This window comes from Hyla sarda, chromosome 4 (genome assembly GCF_029499605.1).
Source record: "Hyla sarda isolate aHylSar1 chromosome 4, aHylSar1.hap1, whole genome shotgun sequence".
Classification (NCBI taxonomy): Eukaryota; Metazoa; Chordata; class Amphibia; order Anura; family Hylidae; genus Hyla; species Hyla sarda.
This window is the reverse complement of record NC_079192.1, coordinates 304,021,359-304,047,602: the sequence shown is the minus strand read 5'-3', so window position 1 is coordinate 304,047,602 and position 26,244 is coordinate 304,021,359. Positions and strand designations below refer to the sequence as shown.

At 43.1% G+C, this 26,244-nt stretch overlaps 1 protein-coding gene across 4 annotated transcripts in view; it reads left to right on the top strand.

Moving 5' to 3' along the window:
• Positions 1-26,244, top strand: part of HTR4 (5-hydroxytryptamine receptor 4) — a 511,510-nt gene that overhangs the window by 276,828 nt on the left and 208,438 nt on the right. For all 4 annotated transcript variants that reach the window (XM_056574737.1, XM_056574738.1, XM_056574740.1 and 1 more), the window contains 2 exons: positions 3,859-3,984; positions 13,449-13,649. In XM_056574737.1, coding sequence (XP_056430712.1) covers positions 3,859-3,984; positions 13,449-13,649 — 327 coding nt within the window. The remainder of the gene's footprint in view (positions 1-3,858; positions 3,985-13,448; positions 13,650-26,244) is intronic.

The following is a 26,244-nucleotide window of genomic DNA, read 5'->3' as shown; positions in this document are numbered from 1 at the left end:
GCGGCAAAAAATTTGCCGCAGCTCAAACTTGAAGCAGGAAACTCACTGTAAACCCACCCATGTGAACGTACCTTGTACATTCACATGCGGGGGGCAAACCGTGCATGCTGGGAGTTGTAGTTTTGCAACAGCTGGAGGCACACTGGTTGGAAAACCTTCAGTTAGGTTCTGTTACCTAATTCAGTATTTTCCAACCAATGTTCCTCCAGCTGTTGCAAAACTACAACTCCCAGCATGTATTGATCGCCGAAGGGCATGCTGGGAGATGTAGTTATGCAACAGCTGGAGGTACGCAACTACAACTCCCAGCATGCCGAGACAGCTGTTTGCTGTTTGGGCATGCTGGGATTTGCAGTTTTGCAACATCTGAACTGCTACAGTTTAGAAACCACTGCACAGTGATCTCCAAACTGTGGCTCTCCAGATGTTGCAAAACTACAAATCCCAGCATGCCCAGACAGCAATCTGCTGTGTGGGCATGCTAGGAGTTGTGTAGTTTTGCAATATCTAGAGGGCCAAAGTTTAGCGACCACTGCACAGTGATCTCCAAACTGTAGCCCTCCAGCTATTGCAAAACTACAAATCCCAGCATGCTCACACAGCAAACAGCTGTCGGGGCATGCTGGGAGTTGTAGTTTTGCAACATCCGGAGGGCTACAGTTTAGAGACCACTGTATAGTGGTTTCAGACTGTAGCCCACCAGATGTTGCTAGGCAACTCACTGGCTTCCGTAGGATCCAGGGAGCTGCATTGCTGTACTCTTCTGCTGCCGATGGTCGCCCGCTGCTGCCGCCGATCGTCACCCGCTGCCACCGCCGATGGGTAAGTGGACCTTCGGCGCCGGTCTTCGTCGCTTTCCCCGTTCTTCCCAGCCAATTGTGGGTGGGCCCCCCACCCCCGATCTGCTATTAGTCGTCGCTTCTAGACGACCAATAGCAGGGATAGGAGTAGTGGCACCCCTGCCATCTCACTCCTATCCCTTCAAGGGGATTGTGGGTGTCTTGGACAACCTTATTTTCCAGGTCACCGGAGACCCGTATGACCCGGAATAGCCGCAAATCGCCGGGGTGAATTCGCAGGCAATTTGCGGTGATCGCCGACATGGGGGGGGGGGTCTCAGGACCCCCTGGGCATTTGCACGGGGTTCCTGCTGTCCTTAAGTACAGGGAGCAAGGGCGTACCTTTATGCCCTTCGTCCCCAAGAGGTTAACCACTTAAGGACTCAGGGCGTACCTGTACGCCCTGAGTCTTCTTCCGTTCTATAACGCGGGCCACAGTTTGCCAAGACCTGTGGCTAATAGCGCTGGTCATGGTGCTGCATGCTATTAACCCTTTAGACGCAGCGTTCAAAGTTGATCGCCACGTCTAAAGTGAAAGTAAACTACTGCCGGTTAGCTCAGTGGGCTGTTTGGGACCGCCACAGCAGTCTAGCGCAGTGTATGCTGTAACTGCACACAGTTTACGAGGCCATGTAGAATATGAAAATAAACTAGTATAGATTTCATATACATATAATTGTGACAATTACTAGTAGGGAAATATGGCTTCCAAGCTGAGAGATATTATGTTACTGCACAGGGCAATCAATAAACTATTTAAGGGCATGTGCACACACCACCTTTTTTTTTTGTTTTTGTTTTTTCAGATAGAAGGAAAATCTGTTGCAAAATATATGACAGAAATGCTCAGGGTTGCCTCAGAATTCTGTCACATATGTTATCCTTTTGACTGTGTTTTTTTTATTGGGGTCATAGATGCAGATTAAACCCCAACTGTCCTCCACTCCCCTCCCCCCCAAAATCATAAAGCATTTGTGATAAAATCCAACCACTAATTAGATAATTAGAGCTAAGAAATCCTGTGTATGTTTTCATCATGCTTACTACTCAGAATACTCTTAGAATATTTATTATATGTAAATATGTGCCACAGTTCACAATGTGTACACCAATGCACATTCCCAATAAAATCTATTGGGGGCACCCGGCACATTGCATGCGTTTTTCGGTGCATATTTTGGTGCAATTTAATAAAAATTGCTCAACTCAGCCATATAAACACAAAAAAATATAGGCTAGACAGTGTTTCCTTGCTCCAAATTCTAGATCTGCCATTCTGAAATCTTATATTACGTCTTCACTATTGTGTGTGTGATACTGAATTTGTCTTTTATTTTAACTGAGAAATGAAAGGTTATGTTTCACGCTTTAGTTATAGTATTCATTAGTAGTAGTATGCTAATATGATTATAATGAGTTGTGTCTGTTTATATTGTTACAATCATGCGCTAACAATAAACAGGTCAGGGTTATATTATACCTTGTTATTCATTTAGTGTATGCTTGAAACAGTCAAAAACCTATACAAATCTAGCACCAGTCCACTGTCAGTTAAAAACCAATATACTAAACCTTTAAAACCTGACACAATAAATAATATAATACAAATCTCCTTTAACGAAAACCCCAAAAATTCCTATATAAACAAGTACAGAGAAACCCTCTGATGTTAAAAACTACCCACCTTTAAAAGCATCCTGAACTCTACACGGGGGGGGGGGATCCACACAAAACCATAAGAAAACAATAGTCATCTATAGACTGGTGCAACAAGATCACAATGCAAGCCAGCAATCATATGTATTGAACAATGGCCTTAAAGGGGTACTCTACTGGCCAGCTTTCGGAACTACATCACATCCGTTTCCAGTAGTTGGTAATAAAAGACTTTCATTGAAATGTAAGGAAACTTCAACTCAACTTGATTGTGTGTTTTCACCATTTGTTTTAGATTGTATTGTTCTATATGGTCACCTAATATTTATACTTTGTTTGAAATCTAAAGCTGATTCTGGGGCTTTTGTATTTATTATCACATACAAATGGGGTTCTACTCAAATTTGCTTCCACAGAACCCAGTCTAAGTGTCCCTGTCCTTGCATGCCCGGACAGGTTGGCATCACATACAAATGGGGTTCTACTCAAATTTGCTTCCACAGAACCCAGTCTAAGTGTCCCTGTCCTTGCATGCCCGGACAGGTTGGCATCCTGCATTACCACTTCTTAATCCCATTACCATTCTGTAGTCACTCTCAGAAGCAAAATTTAACACAAATACACATATTACATTATGTGAGCATGTATGTTTCCTTGCAAAAGTAACAATCTAGTTAATTTTGCAAGGATAGTCTGAATTGAAAATTCCATGTTGTTATATGACTACAGCATCTATGTAGACAGCTCCTTGGTAGCAGGAAACAAATATGTCAGAGGAGTATACATAGGAGGTGAACCACCCCATCTCGGTACAATATAACAGTAAACCATACAATGTGTGTCATGGATAAATCTGCTAGTGTCTATAACCGACATACTCTGTAGAACTTTAACAATCCCACACAAACCCCCCCTCTTTCCCCTACAACTCATATTCTGCTAAGAAAATGAAAAATGATCCCTGCAACCAAGACAGAGAGCGCGAATCGTGTAGAAATCAAAATTTGAAGGGTAATGAAAGAAGCGAAGAACGGTCCCCCCACTATGTAGCACCACACAACTCACTTTAGGAAGCGCCGTTATGAGATTTGTTGGCAGCCTAAGGACCCTGCTATTCCCCTTGATAAGTACCAGGATGTATCCCTAAAAGAGCCCACCACCTGAGCGATCTCAAGGATATTCTTGAGTGGGATTTGTTTCTGTATAACAAGGTATACTTACCGTTCAGGAGATGGGTACAATCCTGTGTGGCCTGGTTGGTTGTCAAAGTATTTATATTAAATTACTATCGGAACTATTCTATAGTCCTTTTCACCATCCTGTGCCATGTTTAATTTTGCCACTTTGTTTTTGTCCCTAATAGAGTACAAGAGGGATTTGGTGTGGGGGAGAAGATAGTGCTCATCACCTTCATCTCAGCAGTCATCTTGATGACCATTCTGGGTAACCTTCTAGTGATGGTGGCAGTCTGCAGGGATAGACAGCTGAGGTGAGTCACAAATGGGATTGTATGGGTATTGCTGTCATATACTTTGGTATTTTATGTGATAAAAACAGTATCTTATCTGCTCTGCTAGTTCTAGAATTTACTGGACTCCTCGTTAGTGTCTTGTGACAGAACAGTAATAGGAATTCTGTCTGCACTGCAGTTCTTAGTACCACAAAATAGCAAGCACTTGATACATGGTATGAAATTGCATTTGAGAGAGCCCTATAAAAATCATTAACCCAAAACGGAAAGACACAAACCAATACATCTTCCTAACTAACATCAGTCTACATACCTGGTTATCTAGATGTAGGCAATGATTGCAGCAGAGCATTTGTTAATGTGAACGATTTCCTATCACTGTGATCCAGCCTTTGCTCACATCATCCTTACATCTTCGAGAGTAGACTATCTGACGGTTTGTCCATTTTCTGAACCACAAAGCTTCTTCTCCTCTAGAGAAATCCAACCACTAATTAGAGCTAAGAAATCCCTGTCATATTCTTCGAGGCTCATTATATAGAGAGTCGACCCCGTCTGTAATTCGAGATAAATATATCAGAGAAATTAGCCTTTGGCTGCTTTTTTTCCTCTTCTGGTTTTTCAGCTCGACACCTGTCAGGATTATTGGATGCAACATTTTTTAATTCTGATCTCTATACGGTTGGCAAAATAAAAGATAAATGAAATATTTGTTAGTAGGAGAAGTCCTGAAAGTTTTATGTAGTTTAGTGTGCAAAACCACTAAGAAGAACTTTCTTATGTGACACATCAGGGGCAAAACTAAAAAATATTAGGCCCCAGGCCAAACCTCAAAATTAATTCAGACCCCAAATCAGACCAAAAGACCCCCCTCCACATATACTCCCCATGCTCCCATAGACTCCTGCTTATGGCCCCTCTCTCACATATTGACTTTGCTTACAGTCCCCCTTTAACTCCCACTCAGGACCTCCTCTTTCACACAGACTGCCACTCATGGCCTCAATCTCTCACACAGCTTCTGCCTATAGCCTCCCTTTCTGAGAGAGTTTGGCAGTCATTGCTAACCCCTCTCTTTTATAAAGACTTTGCTCACAGCCCTATTTCTCTCATATAGACTGCAGCTCATGGTCCTCCTTTCATTTAGACCCTACTCATGAATGCCCATTTGCCTTGAATCCCACTTATGGTGCCCTCACCTACATAGATTGCAGCTCATGGACCTTCCTTCATATTGACTGCTGCTTATGGTTTCCCTCTCTCACAGACTCCACTCATGGCCAATTCTCTCACACAGACTGCTGCCCTTTGACATTAACTGCACTAAAGGCCTCCCTCTCACAAAGACTTCCCTAATGCCTCCTCTTTCACGTACTCTCCCACCCATGGCCCCCTCTCACACATAGACTGCTACTTATGACTAGTTTATTCGCGAATATTGCATATTCGCAAATTCGCGAATATTCGCGAATATAGCACTATATATTCTTAATTACGAATATTCCTGTTTTTTTTTTTTTTTTTTCCACAGTACACATCACAGGGATCACCCCTCTCTGCTTCCAGCTTGTGTGGTGTAAAGAAGGCTCTAATACTACTGTGTGAGACTGGTGTGCGAATTTTCGCATATGCAAACATTTGCATATGCGAATTATCGCATATGCGAATTTTCGCTTATGCTGATTTTTGTATATGCTAATTTTCGCATACGCGAATTTTCACATGCGAAAATAAAACGAGAATACTACGAATATGCGAATTTAGCGAATATTCGTCCATATATTCGCAAATTCGAATATGGCCTATGCCGCTCAACACTACTTATGACTTTCCTCTCACATATGTTACACTTTTGGACCCCATCTCTCACAGAAACTGATGCCTATAGCTCCCTTTTTTCACATATTCTAATGTTATGGCCCCATTGCTCCTATAAACTATTGCTTGTGGACCCCTTCCTCCTCCTTCCTATGATGGGATTTATCTAGTTTTTTTCCACAACCTGCAAAAAATTATGGCAAAGATACAACTGTGCCTGGGGTGTCCCCCCCCCCCCCCCCCCCCCCGTTACCCTTGACAGTGTTTGCTCCATAGCCTCTTCTGCCTAAGGCACCACAAAAAGTAAGTACTGAAGTAAGGACTTTTGTTTGCTCTTGTTTAATTATCAATTTATTTGGCCTTTTGGTGCGTATTAAGGGTGTCTTATATCAATCAGGTCTTTACTTTACATGCGTAAAAACAGTTTCTTGAGATGCTCTCCCTTTCCCAGATATATGGGGTTATAGTTTGACCTGGTAGTAAATATCAGGAGATAGTCAGGATTATACAGTCTGGGGATGAAAATTAAAGGAGATCTGCAGCCCTAGACACTTATCTAGGTGATGTCACAGCCCTATATAATCGACAGCCATCTTGCGGCCAGTCACATCAGCATTTTATTGCAAAAAGAGAGAGAGGGACAGAGAGCAGTGTTGCACAGCAAAGCATTTTTACAGCAGCGATTCACCTCAAGCCCAAATCCAGCCTAGAAGCACTCATAGGGTAGGGAGAGAGATTGAGAGAGAAAGTGCAATTTTGGGTGTACTACACAGCGACTTTATTCTGCAGCTTTGGTGTGTACAACAACTGAAAAGCTAATAGAAGCCAGCCAGTTAGGGTGAGCAGTGCACTAAAAGCCATAATCAACTGCTATTACTGCCTAATACAGGTTGCATAGCGGAGCATATTGTCCTGTATTAAGTGTAACCTGTGCGTACATCTATGTGGTGTACGATTTTGTTCATGTTAAAGTCTTAAGGGCCTAGTTACTGTGAAAGGCGAGTCAAAAGTACACACCTGCTGGTGTTGTAGACAAATACTGTTTTAATTGTAGTGGAGCATATTGTAATCCTCTCATAAGTGCATACCACGTACGTACATCTACGTGGTGTACCATTTTGTTCCTGTTATAGTCCTAAGGGCCTAGTTACTGTGAAAGGCCAGCCAAAAGTACACACCTGCTGGTGTTGTAGACAAATACTGTTTTAAGTGTAGTGGAGCGTATTGTACTCCCTCATAAGTGCATACCACGTACATACATCTACGCGGTGTACCATTTTGTTCCCATTAAAGTCTTAAGGGCCTAGTTACTGAGAAAGGCCAGACATAAGTACACACCTGCTGCTGTTCTAGACAAATACTGTTTTAAGCGTAGTGGAGCGCATTGTCCTCCCTTCATATATGCACTAATTATGTCAAGCAGAGAAGTGCCAGGACGTGCACAGAGGAGTGGCAGAAGCCTAAATTCATCAGGAGCAGGCAGAGGTTGCAGCAGACTAGGGGCGAGAGGCAGCAGGAGTCGCAGCGAGAAGCCTGAGCTCCCGGTATCAGCTAGCTGTTGTGTCTTGACCAGCAACCCATCTGCCATCATCAAATGGTTAACTTGGTCATCCACTTCATCACAAGTGACATCTGACACCCCCAATCAACAGTCGGTGGGTTCCTCAGACACAACCCTCAGTTAGCATGGCCGGGAGCAGTCCCTGTCCTCCCATTGCGTCTGTCCTATGCTGTTCCCTCCCCCACGGAAGTATCGTATGGTGTGGGTTCAGCTCCACTATTTAGTGAGGACAATCTACTAGAGGACAGTCAGCAGCTTCCTCCGCTAGGCGGGCAAGTAGTGATGAGGAGAGTGGCGTGGGAGGTGGTGTTCCGAGCGTTCAGGCTCCTGAAGCACACACTGTTAAGGAACCTGAGGAGGACATCAGTAACGTGCAGACACAACTTGATGATGATGAAGCCGATCACAGTTGGGAGCCGGGTGCAGAAGGGGTTTCATCATCATCAGGAGAGAAGGGTTGCAGGTTGCCCCTGAGGCAGCAGCTGAGCCAGCAAAGTGGCAGCATGGTTGGGAGTCAGCATGGTGGCAAAAGTGGGAAGTCTGGAGCCAAACGTGCCCGGAGTAGACCACCTGCTTTGCAGCAGCCTACCTTTCCAGATGGTAGTAGAACAGGGGTTCCTGGAGTCGGTAGCAGTAGCAGTTAATCAGTGCGGACTGTTGGGGGGGAAATCAGCTACTCGGAGGCATGGCAGTTTTTCATCAAGCTTCTGGAGGATGTTAACCTGGCCACGTTCAAGATGTGAATGTTGGCAAAACGGCCCTGCGTCAACATATGCAGCGTCACCATAAAGAGGCCTGGGAGAACCATGGCTCTGAAGTTGTGGTCCAGTCTGCTGCATCACCCAGTGGCACGCCGCTCTCTGTTTCAGCCAGCCAAAGCTCCACCACCTCAGCCGAAGGGAGCGGTCCCATCTTCTGTCGCTCCAGATGCTCCTGCTCCTCCTACTTCGAGTCAGTCATTCCAGCAGCAATCCATTGGCGAAGCCATGTCCAAGAGACAACAGTATGCCCCCACTCATGCAACAGAAGCTGCATGTGCTCCTTTCCAAGTTGCTAGCGATGCAGTCCCTCCCTTTTCAAGTGGTGGACTCTGCACCTTTCAAAGAACTTATGGCTTGTGCCGAGCCGAGGTGGAGAGTCCCAAGCCGTCATTTCTTTGCGAAAGAGGCAATACCAGCCCTGCACAATTTTGTGGAACAGAAGGTGGGCCAGTCCTTGTGCCTGTCGGTGTGTACCAAAGTTTACGGCAGCACTGACGTGTGGAGCTGTAACTATGGTCAGGGACAATACATGTCCTTTACGGCTCACTGGGTGAATGTCGTTCCTGCACAGCCACAACAGCAACTTGGACAGGTAACGCCGCTTCCGCCTCCACGCTCTCAGGCTGTTTTTCCTGTGACAGTGTGCGACTCTGCCTCCTCATCCTCCACCCTGTCCTCAGCATCCACTGCATGGACAAGTCTCAGTGCCTCTCCAGCATAACATGTGTGCAGGGCACGGCGGTGTCACGCTGTTCTTCACATGGTTTTCTTTGGCGAACGGAGTCACACAGGGGAGGAACTGCTAAAAGTCATTAATCAAGAAATCGAATCATCGCATACTCCACAAAAACTGGAAATGGGAACCATGGTGACCGACAATGGGAAGAACATCTTGTCTGCACTGCGACAAGGAAGCCTGAGCCATGCGCTCTGCATGGCACACGTGTTCAATCTGGTTGTAAAGCGGTTCCTGAAGTGTTCCCCCAATCTTCAAGACATCCTAACAATGGGAAGGAAATTTTGCATGCACTTCAGCCACTCGTACACCGCAAAGCACACTCTCCTTGAGCTGCAGCGTCAGAACGGCATCCCCCAACATAGTCTCATTTGCGACGTTTCCACATCTTGGAATTCCTCCCTCCATATGTTGGACCGACTATACAGAGATAGTTGGTCCAACAATCACCGGTTTATACAAATCACCGATTTCTTGATGATCCAAGCGGATAGGGGGACTCCCCTGTGTAACTTTAATGTTAACCAGTGGCAGGTCATACATGACACCTGCCGTTTGCTCAGGCCCTGTGAGGAAGCCACATTATTAGTTAGTCGCCAGGATTACGGGATGCACGACGTCATTCCACTGCTTCATTTACTACAGCACGTGTTGTAAACGATGGCTGGTCAGGGGAATGGAGATGTGTCGCCAACACCTCACGGCCACATGAGCCCTGTGGGGGCTGAACTGGAAGAGGAGGGGGAAGGGACAGTGGAGCACAGCTTAGGTTTTGCGAAATGGGCGGTTTTTATAGTCATATGACAGGAGAGGAGGAGCAGCCAGAGGAGCCAGAGGGTCATGAGGAAGACGAGACAGAGGACCCAGACACACCGTGGCAGTATGCAGTCGAGATAGAGGCAGGGAGTCCCTCCGAGTCACTTGCAGAAATGGCACGATGCATGCTCACCTGCTTGCGTAGTGACCGCAGAATCGTCACAATTTGGCATGGGGATGACTTCTGGCTCTCCACCTTATTGGACCTGTGCTACCGACACAAAAGGGGGGCCTTATTTACACCCAATGAGAGGGAGGACAAACTGACCTACTACAGAGAGATCCTACTTAGTCAGTTGGCCAATGCCTATCTGCGCCATCGTCCATCCTCTCGTAGGTATGACTCGGGGGGCCTCTGTGCTTTCCTTCCACTGCCATTGCTGCTTGGTAGGGGTGGGGTGGCAGGAACAGTACCAGCTCCATCAGCAGCAGCCTGAGTCTACAGTCGCTGAAGAGTAGCTTTCTTCACCCACATACTGAAGCAACTCATCAGCAGCAGGTAGACCTGGAGCAGGACCTGAACCAGCAGGTGGTGGCATACCTTGACATTACCCTGCAAACACACTTTGAAGATCCGCTGGTCTTCTGAGCAACCAAACTTGATTTTTGGCCACATCTAACAGAGTTTTCCCTGTAAAAGCTGTCCTGCCCGGTCTGTAGTGTGCCATCAGAGCGGGTGTTTAGTGCGGGCGGGGGTTGGGGGGGACGGGTGAGGGGGTTGGCATAGTAACCCCAAGGAGAACTCATCTGTTCATGAAAAATGTGGAGAGAATGACTTTTGTGAAGATGAATCAGGCATGGATCAGCCAGGATTTCCACCCAGCAATGCCTGATGGATCAGAGTAGATTGACCATGGTGCCACACCAACACTTCACAAATATGGATAGTGCAAAACATATTTAAGGTGTTGCTCCCCAGTTACAGAAATTCCTCCACATCAGACCACAAATAAGTATTGAGGAAATGCATTAGCTATAACTTAACTTTTCTTAGGATAAAATATATGGACCTCAATTTTTTTTTTTTATCCAAGAAGAGGAAAGGTGTGCAAAAAACACCATGTGCCACCTACACCACCAAGTTTTGATTTTATGAAAAGACCTCTAAAAGTTGAAAGGGAACAACGTATGGTCCATTGTAACTGGTGGGGGTAAAAACTTCCTCTGTTCGACCCTACTCTGGCATTATTAATTCCCTTCTTGGCAAGTGTTACTCGCCCTAAAAAGGGCAGCCACACAGGAACCTCACCCTATTTCCACCTACAAACACTGCCATTCTCCAGGGTTTTTAGATGGAAATAGGGAGAGTTTCCTGTGTGGGGCTGCCCTTTTTATGGCGAGTAACACTTGCCAAGAAGGGAATTAATAGGGCGAGAGTAGGGCTTTACAGGGGAAGTTTTTACCCCCGCCTGCTACAATGGACAATATGTTGTTCCCTTACACCTTTTAGAGATCTTTGCATCACATCAGTACTTGGTGGTGTAGGTGGCACATGGTGTTTTTTGCACACCTTTCCTTTTGTTGAATAAAAACATATATTACATATACATATAGTACATACATTTTATCCTAAGAAAATTATTAAAAGTTAAGTTTTATGTAATGCATATGCTCAATACTTACTTGTGCACACTAACACTTTTACAAAAGAGACCGTTTTCTTCTGCCTACCTGCCTCAGCTACTATTCGGATTCTGCCACCTGCCTGATGCCACACATTTGATGCCAAGTTCTCCTTTTTTCACCCAAATTCATCACCGGGTACTGATATTGCCACCCACTGCCCCACTCTGTCACCGAGTCACTTTCAGGACTCCTGATGCTGCTGATGCTACCTCCAGGCTGTATCATTCTGCCACCATCTATTCTCCTCATGCTAATGCCACCTCCAGGCTGTCTCATTCTGCCACCATATGTTCTCCTCATGCTGATGCCAGCTCCAGGCTGTCTCATTCTGCCACTATATGGTCTCTTCATGCTGCCACCACCTCCAGGCTGTGTCATTCAGCCACTTTATGGTCTCTTCATGCTTCCGCCACCTCCAGGCTGTGTCATTCAGCCACATTATGGTCTCCACTTGTTGCCGCCAAATCCAGACTGTGTCATTCTTCCAGATTATGGTCTCCTCATGCTACTGCCACCTCTAGGCTTTGTCACTGTGCTGCCATGTGGTCTCCTCATACTGCTGGCACATTAAATAAAACTTTTTTAGGTTCATCTATTTGAAATCTTCAATTTAAATGCTAAAAAATATTTTTAATCTTTTCAATTGTGAGGCCCTATGGTCTCTTCAGGCTGTTTCCACCTCCAGGCTGGGTCATTCAGCCACTTTATGGTCTCCTCTTGCTGCCGCCAACTCCAGGCTGTGTGATTCAGCCACTATATGGTCTCCTCTTGCTGCCGCAAACTCCATGCTGTCGTTCTGCCAGATTATGGTCTCCTCATGCTGCTGCCATCTCCAGGCTGTGTCTCTTTGCTGCCATGTGGTCTCCTCATGCAGCGGGCACATTAAATAAAGCTTTTTAGGTTCAAGTATTTAAAATCTTCAATTCAAATGTAAAAATGTTCTTTAATCTTTTCAATTGTGAGGCCCTATGGTCTCGTCAGGGCTGTTGCCACCTCCATGCTGTGTCATTCAGCCACTATATGGTCTCCTCAAACTGATTCCACCTCCAGGTTCTGTCATTGTGCTACTCATCGACAGTGATTCTAATAGCGACGCCTCTAATCTGCATGTCATACTGAGTAACAGTTTTATTTCACTAACACTCCCTATGCGTGTTACAGCAAGGCAAAGTGTTCTACACCCATATTGAGGCTCTCTGTAGGCCAAAAATAGCCGTTTTTAATAGCGATTCACCGCAAATAAATTCAAACCAAACTGAATGTTTTTGGAAAATTTGTTGAATCGGCCAATTCTAATTTTTCAAAAATTTGCTCATCTCTAGTCACAACCATGGCCACCTGAAGACGGCATTCTAAACATAAATGTTTAGGATGCTGGGGTGCCGGCCTGAGGATTGCATGGGAGTCCCAGCGGCCAGCCCCCCCCCCCAAGGATCAGACATCTTATCCCCTATCCTTTGGATAGGGGATAAGATTTTTAGAGAGGGAGTACCCCTTTAAGAAGGAAGTGAAAGAATGATAAATGAGGACAAGAAACAGACATGCCCCTTCCAGAACACAGAATGGCAAACCAAGTAACCAAAAGATAGAATACATTTGTGAGAGAAATATAGGTGCTAGACACATAATGATTATATGTACATGATCAGGATTACGTACTGCATAACATATAATATATTTTTTATTTTTTTGGGGGATATCATCGGTAATGTTTTAAAGTGTCCCTGTCATAAAAAAAAAAGTTTTGACATATCACAGAGATAAGAGACAAGTTTTGATCAGGTCAGCGATTAGTAGAATGAATGGAGGAAAGCATGTACAAAAGCACTTTACTTCCTTGTTCACATCGATCTCTGTCCAGATTCACTAGATTTATTATAAGTCAATGGGGCTGCACAGAGCATAAGATTAAAACACCTAAGTTCACATTCCCCCCCAATCATTCTGTTGATAATATGGGTCTCAGCAAGACCCTGCCCTATCAAAACCTTTCACCTCTCTATGACATGGCAAAAAAAAAAAATTCATTGAGGGGGCACTTTAAAATTAATTTTCATTTCATATGTCACGACCTGTTTGATAACTTTAAAAATGCATTTTACCTTATCATGAACTATGACAACACCATTGCAATTTAGTGATTGTTCTTGTATTTTATTTACAGGAAAATCAAAACCAATTATTTTATTGTGTCACTTGCATTCGCGGACTTACTAGTATCAGTATTGGTGATGCCATTTGGAGCCATAGAGTTAGTGCAAGATAAATGGATTTATGGGGAAATGTTTTGTCTGGTACGTACATCACTCGATGTTCTTCTGACAACAGCTTCCATCCTCCATCTCTGCTGTATTTCACTGGACAGGTATGTGATGGATTCAGAAAGTCCTCAACTGATCTGTAAACTTACCAAAAACATATCATTTTACTAAGCGTTTTTTTATGCATTAAAATTGGAACATGTGTTTTGATGTCCCAAAGATTTGTTCCTCCTATCTATAGATTTTTTTGTACAAAACCTCTTAACCTTCAAGCTACATGAAATTCTTTAAGATGCTAATTTAAAAAATCTGTTCCGTCACTATGGTAACATGCATCCTTACTTTATATCTGTAGAAAAATGTGATACATTTTCGGATCTTATTGTCATAGATACAAGAGGATATAATAGTGTTTTATGGCTAACTGTTAAGTAAGAACAGCTCCTAGTTTATTGGATAAGAGGAAGGAAAAGAGTATGCTGACCACCTCTTTCTCATTATAGTGATGGTATAACCATTTCCACGTAACAAATCAGGAAAAAGCTAATATACTAAACAAGTTCTTCTCCACTGTATTCACCGTGGAAAATGAAATGCCAGGTGAAATACAGTGTGATAAGGTAAACTCCCCAGTACAGGTCACCTGTCTAACCCAGGAAGAAGTACAGTGCCGCCTACAAAAAATCTAAATAGAAAAATCACCAGGTCTAGATGGCATTCACCCCCGAGTTCTAAAGGAATTAAGAATTGTAATAGACAGACCACTATTTTTAATATTCAGGGACTCTATAGTAACAGGGACTGTTCCCCAGGACTGGCGCATGGCAAATGTGGTGCCAATATTTAAAAAGGGGTCAAAAGGTGACCCCAGAAATTATAGGCCTGTTAGTTTAACCTCTGTTGTATGTAAATTGTTTGAGGGTTTTCTAAGGGATGCTATTTTGGAGTATCTTGATAAAAATAAATGTATGACTCCATATCAGCATGGCTTTATGAGGGATCGCTCCTGTCAAACTAACCTGATCACCTTTTATGAGGAGGTGAGCTCCAGACTGGACCAGGGGCAATCGATGGATGTCGTATATCTGGATTTTTCCAAAGCATTTGATACGGTTCCACGTAAAAGATTGGTGGATAAAATGAGAAGGATTGGGCTGGAAGAGAATGTGTGTAAGTGGGTAAGTAACTGGCTCAGTGATAGGAAACAGAGGTTATTAATGGTACTTATTCTGATTGGGTGACTGTTACTAGTGGGGTACCACAGGGGTCAGTCTTGGGTCCTGTTCTATTTAATATATTTATTAATGACCTTGTAGAGGGGTTGAATAGTAAAGTAGCAATCTTTGCTGATGATATTAAACTCTGTAAAGGACACAATAAAGGACAGTGCACTTTTACAAATGGATCTGGATAGGTTGGAGGTTTGGGCTGAGAAGTGGCAGATGAGGTTTAACACTGATAAATGTAAGGTAATGCACATGGGGAGGAAAAATCTGGGACAGGGTTATATATTAAATGGGAGAACACTTGGGACAACTGACGTGGGAAAGGACTTGGGAGTCTTAGTTATCAGTAAATTTAGCTGTAGTGACCAGTGTTGGGCAAATAAAATCATGGGGTGCATCAATAGGGGCATAGATGCCCAAAACAAGGAAATAATTCTACCACTGTACAAATCACTAGTCAGACCACACATAGAATACTGTGTATAGTACTGGGCACCAGTGTACAAGAAAGATATAGTGGAGCTGGAGAGGGTTCAAAGATGGGCAACCAGGGCAATACGGGGAAATGCAAGGACTACAGTACCCAGAAAGATTATCAGAATTAGGGTTATTTAGTTTCAAAAAAAGAAGGCTTAGCGGAGACCAAATAACTATGTATAAATAGATCAGGGGACCTAACAGAGATCTCTTCCATTAACTATTTATACCCAGGACTGTATCTATAACAAGGGGGCATCCTCTACATTTAGAGGAAAGAAGGTTTCTACACCAGCACAGACGGGGTTCTTTACTTTAAGAGCAGTAAGACTGTGGAATTCTCTCCCGGAGGAGGTGGTCATGGTAAACTCTGTAAAAGAGTTCAAAAGGGGTCTGGATGCATTTTTGGAGAATAATATGATTGGTGGTTATGTATACTAGATATTTAGGGACAGCATGTTGATCCAGAGATTTATTCTGACTGCCATATTTGGAGTCAGGAAGGAATTTTTACCTCTAGTATAAGGGTTTTTTGCCTTCCCCTGGATCAACTCAGTAGGGACTCATTAGGGTTATAGGTTGAACTTGATGGACTCTGGTCTTTTTTCAACCTTATGAACCATGTTACTATGTTACGAATTGATTTTGGCACTGTTAGCACCATGCACCAGGTATCGTTTACATTGCAGTCATACATACCTTTATACCTTGACACTTGGCTTCTACCTCAAGTCTGATGTTTCGTTGTGTGCTTCCACCTTTGATATTTCTTCGTTCTTTATCGGCTTCTGCCATGATGCACTGTTTTATGTCATGACTTTTATTCAATCAATAATTCCTGTTTGACCCAATTGAACCCTTATTATTCACTAAACGTGTTCTTTGGCCCTAAAAGCCCCCAATGTCCAGTTAATTAATTTAATAGAACATAATAAATAAATAAAATTAATCATACACATTATTTCTAACAGAAACTGAACAACTGTCTTCTCTGCCCTGTTTGCCTTGTTTATTGTAAAAATCACCGTCTGTAAATAATAACCCTGAAAATGTAATTTGGGTCCGATTCTTCTTGGATTCAGGACTAGGATTAGCATATAGAAATGATCCAATTGCTCTTCGAGTCCCTGCATGTATTCAATACACTGAGTGGCTGGGAAGAATGAAGTGAATGGAATTTGCAATGTATACAGGGTCGCCACTTACCTTAGGGCCACTCAGTGTACACAAGTATGGACAAAACAAATTTCAAGTTAATCACAAAAATTTCAAATTACTATCAAATCAGAGTTTTAGTTTTTATGTAAAAAATCGGACAGAATCAATTCACTCATATCTACTTATAACTGCAGGATGACTGAACAAGGTGTTAGAAGCTAGATAATCCTAAATTGTGAGCAGAATGGTGAGCGCCACATAAATGTTTTAACAGGCATACCTATAAATGCCATCGAAGTGGCTAAATATTGTTGGTGCAGCAGCATGCATGCGCAGGGATAGGAAAAAGGCACTGGGTCTGGTGCCACCAAAAATGCTTTATAGGATAACATTTGAGTTGACTGTATTCATTGGATAACACTACATACATAAAATAATAAAAGGCCTATAACATATTAATATACTTCCAATCTGAAGAAGGGGGACACATTATTGGACTTTTATATTTTACCAGTGTAGTCTTACCCATTAAATACAGTGAACCATTTATGGCAGTGTCAGACCAAATGGCTTTTTTTTTTCTTCTGCATGTATCTGAGATGGGCACTAGGTCTGGACATTCCCGGCCAACTTTAACAGCACAGCAAACTCAAGCTCCCCACCATTACTCCAATGTGGGTAATATGCGCACAATGGCAGGCATTTATCATTGAAGTGTAAGTGAAGCATTTTCTACACCTTTTTTTGTGTGCTGTAATGTGTAGGAGCACCACATTTATTACATGGTCACAGAGCATTTGATAAAAGTTGTGCAGGTCACATTTTCTGAAATTTTTCTCTTTACATACACCAAAAAGCTAAGCTAAGTCTGGGCTGGTGTAGTTTTAGAGACATTTCAGTGGCTTTGCGCCTTTTTTTGCGCCTTTTCACAAAAAGGCGCAGTTCATAAAACCCGTCCATATCATGTGTATTGCCAAATCAGTGGAATGCAACTCAAAATCAGCAGAAATGTGTAAATCAAAAGGCGCATAAAAACCCTGCTTGCGCCTTTTTTTGCGCCTTTTGTAGACACAAAAAACTGTCTAAAGACAATGATAAATGTCGGCCAATAACTGGTCAAAGATAAGAGCCTTATCTCTTTATCCCAAACCTACAACCAACCCCACAAAACCTCCAGCGGTGTTATGTGAGCGCTGCCTTCTTTGTTGCTTTTTTTGTTCTTTTTCCTACATGTCACAGTTAAAGGGAATCTGTCAGCTGCAATTCATATTCCAAACTGCTGACACTGTTAGAAAGCTGTCAGGACAAGTAGATACATGATACCTTTTATATATCTGTCTGTGGTTCTATAATGTAGAAAACTGCCTTTAATTTTAGGTGTAAAGAGTCAATGGTGCATTCCCAAGCCCCCAAAGTGCTAAAGGCTGGAATGCCTCCTCGCTCCTTCTCCCATCCTTATCCCTGCTTGATTGAAAGTCAAGGCTCAATCTCCAAATCGTTTTCTTCTGCTGTGTATATAAATTGTACAATAGTGTGAGATTCATAAACACTGCACAGCATCCAGCACTGGGACATGGATGAGAGGGGGAGCAAAGAGATGTTCCAGCCCTCAGCAAATGGGCACTGTCCGATTCAAAAAGGTTTTATATGTTGTACATGTTGCCAAAAGATTAGCATTTGTAATATGCTTCATAAAGGAAATGGTATTTCCTTTTAATAAAAACCATGGCTATGTAGACTCCTAGTTACCCTACCTACCACCCAGAACATAATCCTGGCAGAGACGTGGACAAAGTCCAGTAAGGGAGGGTGAGACTAGCACTCCTCTGTGCTCACTCCTGTCCTATCAGACTGCAGCATGACAACAGAGAGGAGGGGGTTGCAAAGCAGCCTTCAGTAATTGGATGAAGAGACCCAGCACAACACAGCAGACTTAGGGAGAAAGACTCTTTGCACCAGAGGATAAAAGCATTTTCTATGTATGGAAGCACAGATAGATATATGAATGATAAATACAAGAACAAGGAGTAGCGTAGCTCACTTGAGGCTGAGTATGTACCCAAGGTTACTGGTGTTGCCTACACCCAAAATAGGCCAAAATATATGCAGAGAAAATATATAAATTATATATACTATGCAAATTATATGAAACCAGTCCTCAAAGGTGCACAGAGAATAAAAGAGAATTTAGATCCAGTGATTAAAAAGGCAATGTGATAAAATAAATGGTTATTTTTTTATGCATAAATAAGCAGGGCCCCTGCGTAACTGAGTGCATACTTGTTGGGGTACAGTTGTATATTAGCTATTTTACAACTGTACTGTAAAACAGTTTAGCTAATATACAACTGAAACCCAACAAGTATACACTCAGTACACACACTGCTAACCCTTTCCCAGCATTTGCAACAGCAGGATGTTCTCTATTTGGGTACCACCAGAGCACGCACGCTATTAGCACTTCATTCACCTGAGGATGCCAACATCCACCTCCTTACCACCACGCACTCACCGCTATCTCCATCTCCAGCTTCCCAGTCACGGATACCATCCCCTGCCAGGTCGGACGCAGTCCGTGCCAGCCTGAGACTGCAAGGAGACAAGGAGACTTCCATCTAACCAGGTGGGCATGATTCAGCTAACTTCTTGTGCCGTGCCAGCCTGCTTTGTGATCCTCAGAACTATCCGTCCTGGTCGGTGAGTGGTGCCGTGCACCAACCTCTATCAAATACTTGCTTTTAGGAGAATTATTGCTCCTACTTACCACCAACGATCTTATTCCTTAAACAGAACATTATTTATCAATTCTACTACAGTATATCACCAATGACTCTTTCTACATACTATGGATAAACCTATGGATTTGTAATACACTAGTTGCTGCTAACAACAGCCAGTCTGACGCCATAGACTACAGTTAATGTTATTGTGTCATTTAATTTTATTGCGTTATTCAGTTGGTTTATCTGTGTGTTCTTATATATATATATATATATATATATATATATATATATATATATATATATATAACTTTTTATGCTACTACTTTATTCTTATACATTTTTTAACCTCGTCATCTGACACAAGGGCCCTGCTAAGATGGCAGTAGGTTAATCTTATTAATGCATAATAAATAACCATTTATTTTATCACATTGCTTTTTAATCACTTGATCTAAATTCTCTCTTACTCTCTATGCACCTTTGAGGACTGGTTTCATATAATTTATATGGTTATATTTTCTCTAGATATATGAAAGATACCATGTGTTTCCTTGTCCTAACAGCTATCTAACAGTGTCAGCAGTTTAGAACATGAATTGCAGCTGACAGATTTCCTTTAGGGAGCGCATTAGGAAAAAGTCAGAAAGGGTGTCCCAAGTCTCCCTGATGACAGTGTTTGTTCCAAAACTACAGCTGGAAGTTGTAGTTTTGCAACAGCAACAGGCACCCTGGTCAGAAAACACTGTGCTAGAGTTAGGGAAAAGAGCTGTCAACTGAGCAAGTGCTTATCTGACTCCTATGTGTTATGGGTGTGCGTAGTTTACAAACTCCAGCCCACTGCATGAAACGGTATAGCCTTTTATAATCTACAAAAGGAAATTCATTGAAAGCAGTAGAATACATAGGGAAGGCACATTTGCAGTTGTCAACCTGTTTATTCTTGAATTTTGTTCTATTTAGTCACATTTTGCCTGATATTGTATTGTTTACGAAACAGCAGTGACATTAGACATCATAACTATAGTATTGCCATGGTTTTCCTTTAAAATATAATTTGCAAAAAATGATTGTCAGGTTAATACTTGTCAAATTACATTTATGATTTGAAAGGGGTTATCCACCATAAGATGACTTTAGTACTTACCTGTCAGACAGTAAAGGACATGCTTAGAAAGGATCCATGCTTGTCTTGGGGCTAAATGGCTGTGTTGTGATGATTTCCTGTCGGAGTTCCCTCCCTCCCAGTTCCATGATCCTTTGTTGACTTTTCTCCCTCCCACACATCAGCCACCCCACCCAACGGTCACTTCACCCATTAACCCCTTAAGGACCAAGCCCATTTTCACCTTAAGGACCAGAGCGTTTTTTGCACATCTGACCACTGTAATTTTAAGCATTAATAACTCTGGAATTCTTTTACTTTTACTTCTGATTCCGAGAGTGTTTTTTCGTGACATATTTTACTTTATGTTAGTGGTACATTTCTGTCAATACTTTGTGAGACAGTGACAGGCGGAGTTATTGAGGGAATGTATATTTCTCCTAGGATGCTCTCCTATGCTGCTTTAGGCAGCTTGTGGACAGATACGTGTCACCGAAATACCTGGGTTTCGGTGAAGGAAAACCGAAGTTATGTGTGTCAGTGATACTATGTTACTGGCACATTCTAGTTGTAGTAAAGCGAATCCAACCCGCTTAATCCGGGTCGCTTTTTCCTGGAGTGACCAAGTGCCGGGTGGAAGGTCACCACCCGGCACTTGGTCACTCCTGGAAAAACCAAGGTCACTCCCACATACCAAGTGAGGCTGATTGCAGGCTCCATAAACCTGGGTCTGCAGGCCTGTGTGGGGCTGCTGGAATGCTAAGGACCATGATGTAAGTGGCCGTGTTCTACTGTTTTGTTTCACGTTCGGGAGCACCTAGTGTGTCTCTGGTATAGTTAGGGTCGTACCTTGTTTAGTCAGAGCTCAGCCGAGCAGGTTTTAATTTTGTATGTTTGGCCTGGTGTTGAGGTTGTATTGTTGTGTTGACACTTAAAATAAACCCAGGCACAGCCTGGACTTGGACTTTACCTAAAGTGTCCCTGTCTCTACTTGTGAAGCCCAGGCTGCCAAGCGACATTTGATGCTGTCCCTTTTACAACTTGCATCCTTTCTTGGTGAACAATTCTAAAATTTTATGAAAAAATTAAAAATTTTGCATTTTTTTTTACTTTGAAGCTCTCTGCTTGTAAGTAAAATAGACATTCCAAATAAGTTATATATTGATTCACATATACAATGTCTACTTTATGTTTGCATCATAAAGTTGACATGTTTTTACTTTTGGAAGACATCAGAGGGCTTCAAAGTTCAGCAGCAATTTTCAAATTTTTCACAAAATTTTCTAAATCGAAATTTTCCAGGGACCAGTTCAGTTTTGAAGTGGATTTGAAGGGCCTTCATATTAGAAATACCCCATAAATTACCCCATTATAGAAACCCTCAAAGTATTCAAAATGACATTCAGAAAGTTTGTTAACCCTTTAGGTGTTTCACAGGAATAGCAGCAAAGTGAAGGAGAAAATTCAAAATATTAATTTTTTACACTCGCTTGTTCTTGTAGACCCAGTTTTGGAATTTTTACAAGGGATAATAGGAGAAAGAGCCCCTCCAAATTTGTAACCCAATTTCTCTTGAGTAAGTAAATACCTCATATGTGTATGTAAAGTATTGCTGAAATGTTTTTTGGGGGGCATGTCGCATTTAGGAAGCCCCTATTGTGCCAGAGCAAAATAAAACCCATGGCATACTGTTTTGGAAACAACACCCCTCAAGGCAGGTAACAAGGGGTCCAGTGAGCCTTAACACCCCACAGGTGTTTGACGACTTTTCGTTAAAGACGGATGTGTAAATAATAAAAAAAAAATTATCATTTTTACAAAGGGTAATGGGAGAAAATGCCCCCCAAAATTTGTAACCCCATCTCTTCTGAGTATGGAAATACCACATGTTAGAACTTAAAATGCTCTGTGGGCGAACTACAATGCTCACAAGAGAAGGAGTCACATTTGGCTTTTGGAAAGCAAATTTTGCTGAAATGGTCTTTGGGGGGCATGTCGCATTTAGGAAGCCCCTATGGTGCCAGAACAGCAAAAAAACTCACATGGCTTGCTATTTTGGAAACAAAACCCCTCAAGGAACGTAGCAAGGGGTACAGTGAGCCTTAACACCCCCAGGTGTTTGACGACTTTTTACTAAAGTCTGATGTGTAAGGGGTAATAGGAGAAAATGCCCCCCAAAATTTGAAACCCCACTTCTTCTGAGTATGGAAATGCCCCATGTGTGGACGTCAAGTGCTCTGCTGGCGCACTGCAATGCTCAGAAGAGGAAGAGCACCATTGAGCTTTTGGAGAGAGAATTTGTTTGGAATGGAAGTCAGGGGCCATGTGCGTTTACAAATAGTGCCAGAATAGTGGACCCCCCCACATGTGACCCCATTTTGGAAACTACACCCCTCATGGAATTTAATAAGGGGTGCAGTGTGCATTTAAACCCCACTGGTGTTTGACAGATCTTTGGAACAGTGGGCTGTGCAAATGAAAAATACATTTTTTCATTTTAACGGACCACTGTTCCAAAAATCTGTCAGACACCTGTGGGGCATAAATGCTCACTGCACCCCTTATTACATTCCGTGAGGGGTGTATTTTCCAAAATTGGGTCACGTGGGGGGGGTCCATTGTTCTGGCATTGTGGGGGCTTTGTAAGCACACGTGGCCTTCTATTCTGGACAAATTTTCTCTCCAGAAGCCCAATGGCGCTCCTTCTCTTCTGAGCATTGTAGTGCATCCGCAGAACACTTTACATCAACATATGCGGTATGTTCTTAGAAATGGGGTTCCAAATTTTGGGGGACTTTTTTCCTATTTTCCCTTGTGAAAATGAAAGATTTAGGGTAACACCAGCATTTTAGTGAAAAAAATATCTGTTTTTTCATTTTCCCATCCAATTTTAATGCAAATTCGTCAAACACTTGTGGGGTGTTAAGGTGCGCTATACCCCTTGTTACGTTCCGTGAGGGGTGTAGTTTCCAAAATGGGGTCATACGTTGGTATTTTTTTGCTTTTGTGTCAGAACCGCTGTAAAATCTGCCACCGCTGTGCAAATCACAAATTTAGGCCTCAAATGTACATAGTGCACTCTCACTCCTAAGCCTTGTGTGTCTGCAGAGTATTTTACACCCACATATGGGGTATTTCCGTACTCGGGAAAAATTGCGTTACAAATTTTGGGGGTCTTTTTTTCCTTTTACTTCTTGTGAAAATAAAAAGTATGGGGCAACACCAGCATGTTAGTGTAATTTTTTTTACACTAACAGGCTGGGATAGACCCCAACTTTTCATAAGGGGTAAAAGGAGAAAAAGCCCCCCATAATTTGTAGTGCAATTTCTCCCGAGTACGGAAATACCCCATATGTGGCCCTAAACTGTTTCCTTGAAAACGACAGGACTCCAAAGTGAGAGAGCACCATGCACATTTGAGGACTAAATTAGGGATTGCATAGGGGTGGACATTGGGGTATTCTACGCCAGTGATTCCCAAACAGGGTGCCTCCAGCTGTTGCTAAACTCCCAGCATGCCTGGACAGTCAGTGGCTGTCCGGAAATGCTGGGAGTTGTTGTTTTGCAGCAGCTGGAGGCTCTGTTTTGGAAACACTGCCGTACAAAACGTTTTCATTTTTATTGGGGGGGGGGGGGACGGGACAGTGTAAGGTGGTGTACATGTAGTATTTTACCCTTTATTATGTTTACACATAATAAAGGGTAAAATACTACATGTACACCACCTTACACTGTCCCCCCCCCCCCCCCCCCAATAAAAATGAAAACGATTCGTACGGCAGTGTTTCCAAAACAGAGCCTCCAGCTACTGCAAAACAACAACTCCCAGCATTTCCGGACAGCCACTGACTGTCCAGGCATGTAGTGTAGTGTAGTGTTTTTTGTGTACATTTGCTCTGGCGGGGGTTTACGGTGAGTTTCCCGCTAGGAGTTTGGAAGTGGTGGAAAATTTGCCGCAGCTGAAACTTGAAGCAGGAAACTCACTGTAAACCTGCCCGTGTGAATGTACCCTGTTCATTCACATGGGGGGACAAACCTCCAGCTGATGCAAAACTACAACTCCCAGCATGCACTGACAGACCGTGCAGGCTGGGAGTTGTACTTTTGAAACGGCTGGAGGCACACTTATTGGAAAACCTTCAGTAAGGTTCTGTCACCTAACTCAGTATTTTCCAACCAGTGTGCCTCCAGCTGTTGCAAAACTATAACTCCCAGCATGTACTGATCGATGAAGAGCATGCTGGGAGATGTAGTTATGTAACAGCTTGAGGTACACAACTACAACTTCCAGCATGCCAAGACAGCTGTTTGGGCATGCTGGGAGTTGTAGTTTTGATCTCCAAACTGTGGCCCTCCAGATGTTGCAAAACTACAAATCCCAGCATGCGCAGACAACAAAATGCTGCATGGGCATGCTGGGAGTTGTAGTTTTACAAGATCTGGAGGGCTACAGTTCAGAGACCACTGTACAGTGGTCTCAAAACTGTAGCCCTCCAGATGTTGCTAGGCAACTACTCACCGACTTCCGTACCAGGGAGTCGCACCAGGGAGCTGCATCCTCGTCCTCCGTTGCCAATGGTAAGTGGACCTCCAGCGCCGTTCACCGTCATTCCCCCGTTCTTCCCAGACTACTGTGGGTGGGCAGAACGGGGGAACCGAATTTTAACCCCCCACCCCCAATCTGCTATTGGTCGGTCGCCTCTGACCGACCAATAGCAGTGAAAGGAGGGGTGGCCCCCCTGCCACCTCACTCCTATCCCTTCAGGGGGATCTTAGGTGTCTTTGACAACCCCAATCCCCCTTACTTTCCGGGTCACCGGAGATCCGTATGACCCGGAATCACCGCAAATCGCCGGAGATCGCCAACATGGGGGGTCTCAGGATCCCCCTGGGCATTGGCACGGGATGCCTGCTGATAGATATCAGCAGTCATCCCGGTCCGGTCCCCACCCGGCACGCGGCGGGGACCGAAATTCCCACAGGCGTACAGGTTACGCCCTTGGTCCTTAAGTACCAGGGCATCAGGGCGTACCTGGACGCCTGTGGTCCCTAAGTGGATAAAGGGATACTCCAGTGAAAAACTATTTTTTTTTTTAAATCAACTGGTGCCATGAAGTTAAAAAGATTTGTAAATAACTTCTATTTAAAAATCTTAATCTTTCCAGTACTTATCAGCTGCTGAGTCCAGAGGAAGTTATTTTCTTTTTTAATTTCTTTTATGTCTGACCATAATGCTCTCTGCTGACACCGCTGTCTATTTACCCATAGCAAACCTCTCCTGCTCTGGACAGTTCCTGACATGGACAGAGGTGTCAGCAGAGAGCACTGTGATCAGACAGAAAAGAAATTCAAAAAGAAAAGAACTTCCTCTGGAACATACAGCAGCTGATAAGTACTGGAATGATTAAGATTTTTAAATAGAAGTAATTTACAAATCTGTTTAACTTTCTGGCACCAGTTGACTTAAAAAAAATATTTTCCACTGGAGTACCCTTTTAAAGCACAGACAGGCTCCCATTCAACACCTAACTAGTGATGCAATGTCTCAGGCTGCACCACAACCTGGGAAAACCTGAGATTTTGTATGCTGCTAAAAATAAACATCGGGGCAAAGATCACATAGAAATTGCACGACCAGCCATCACACACAGATACAGACACTATATTATGAACTACACTAAGTTTACAACCCTTGTAAAAAAAATTGTAGTATACCCCTTTAATATAGAGCTTTTTAATCTCATGTATTGGTCAGGATTTGGAGGAAGATTGATACCTGTGTTGAAATGCCTGCTCTCTGTGGATATAAAGAGTGATCGTGTGCTGTTTAGTGCGTATGAACAGTTAAAATTACAAGATAAAGTAATTTTATCACTAGAACTCATTATATTGTTGTGTTTCTTGCTTGGCTGTCTGGTCTGCACTAAGGTTTGAGAACAGCTTGTGAGCTCAGCACATACATTTTATTTGCATACAGAAATCATTCGTGATGGCACATAGTTCTTCATATTCT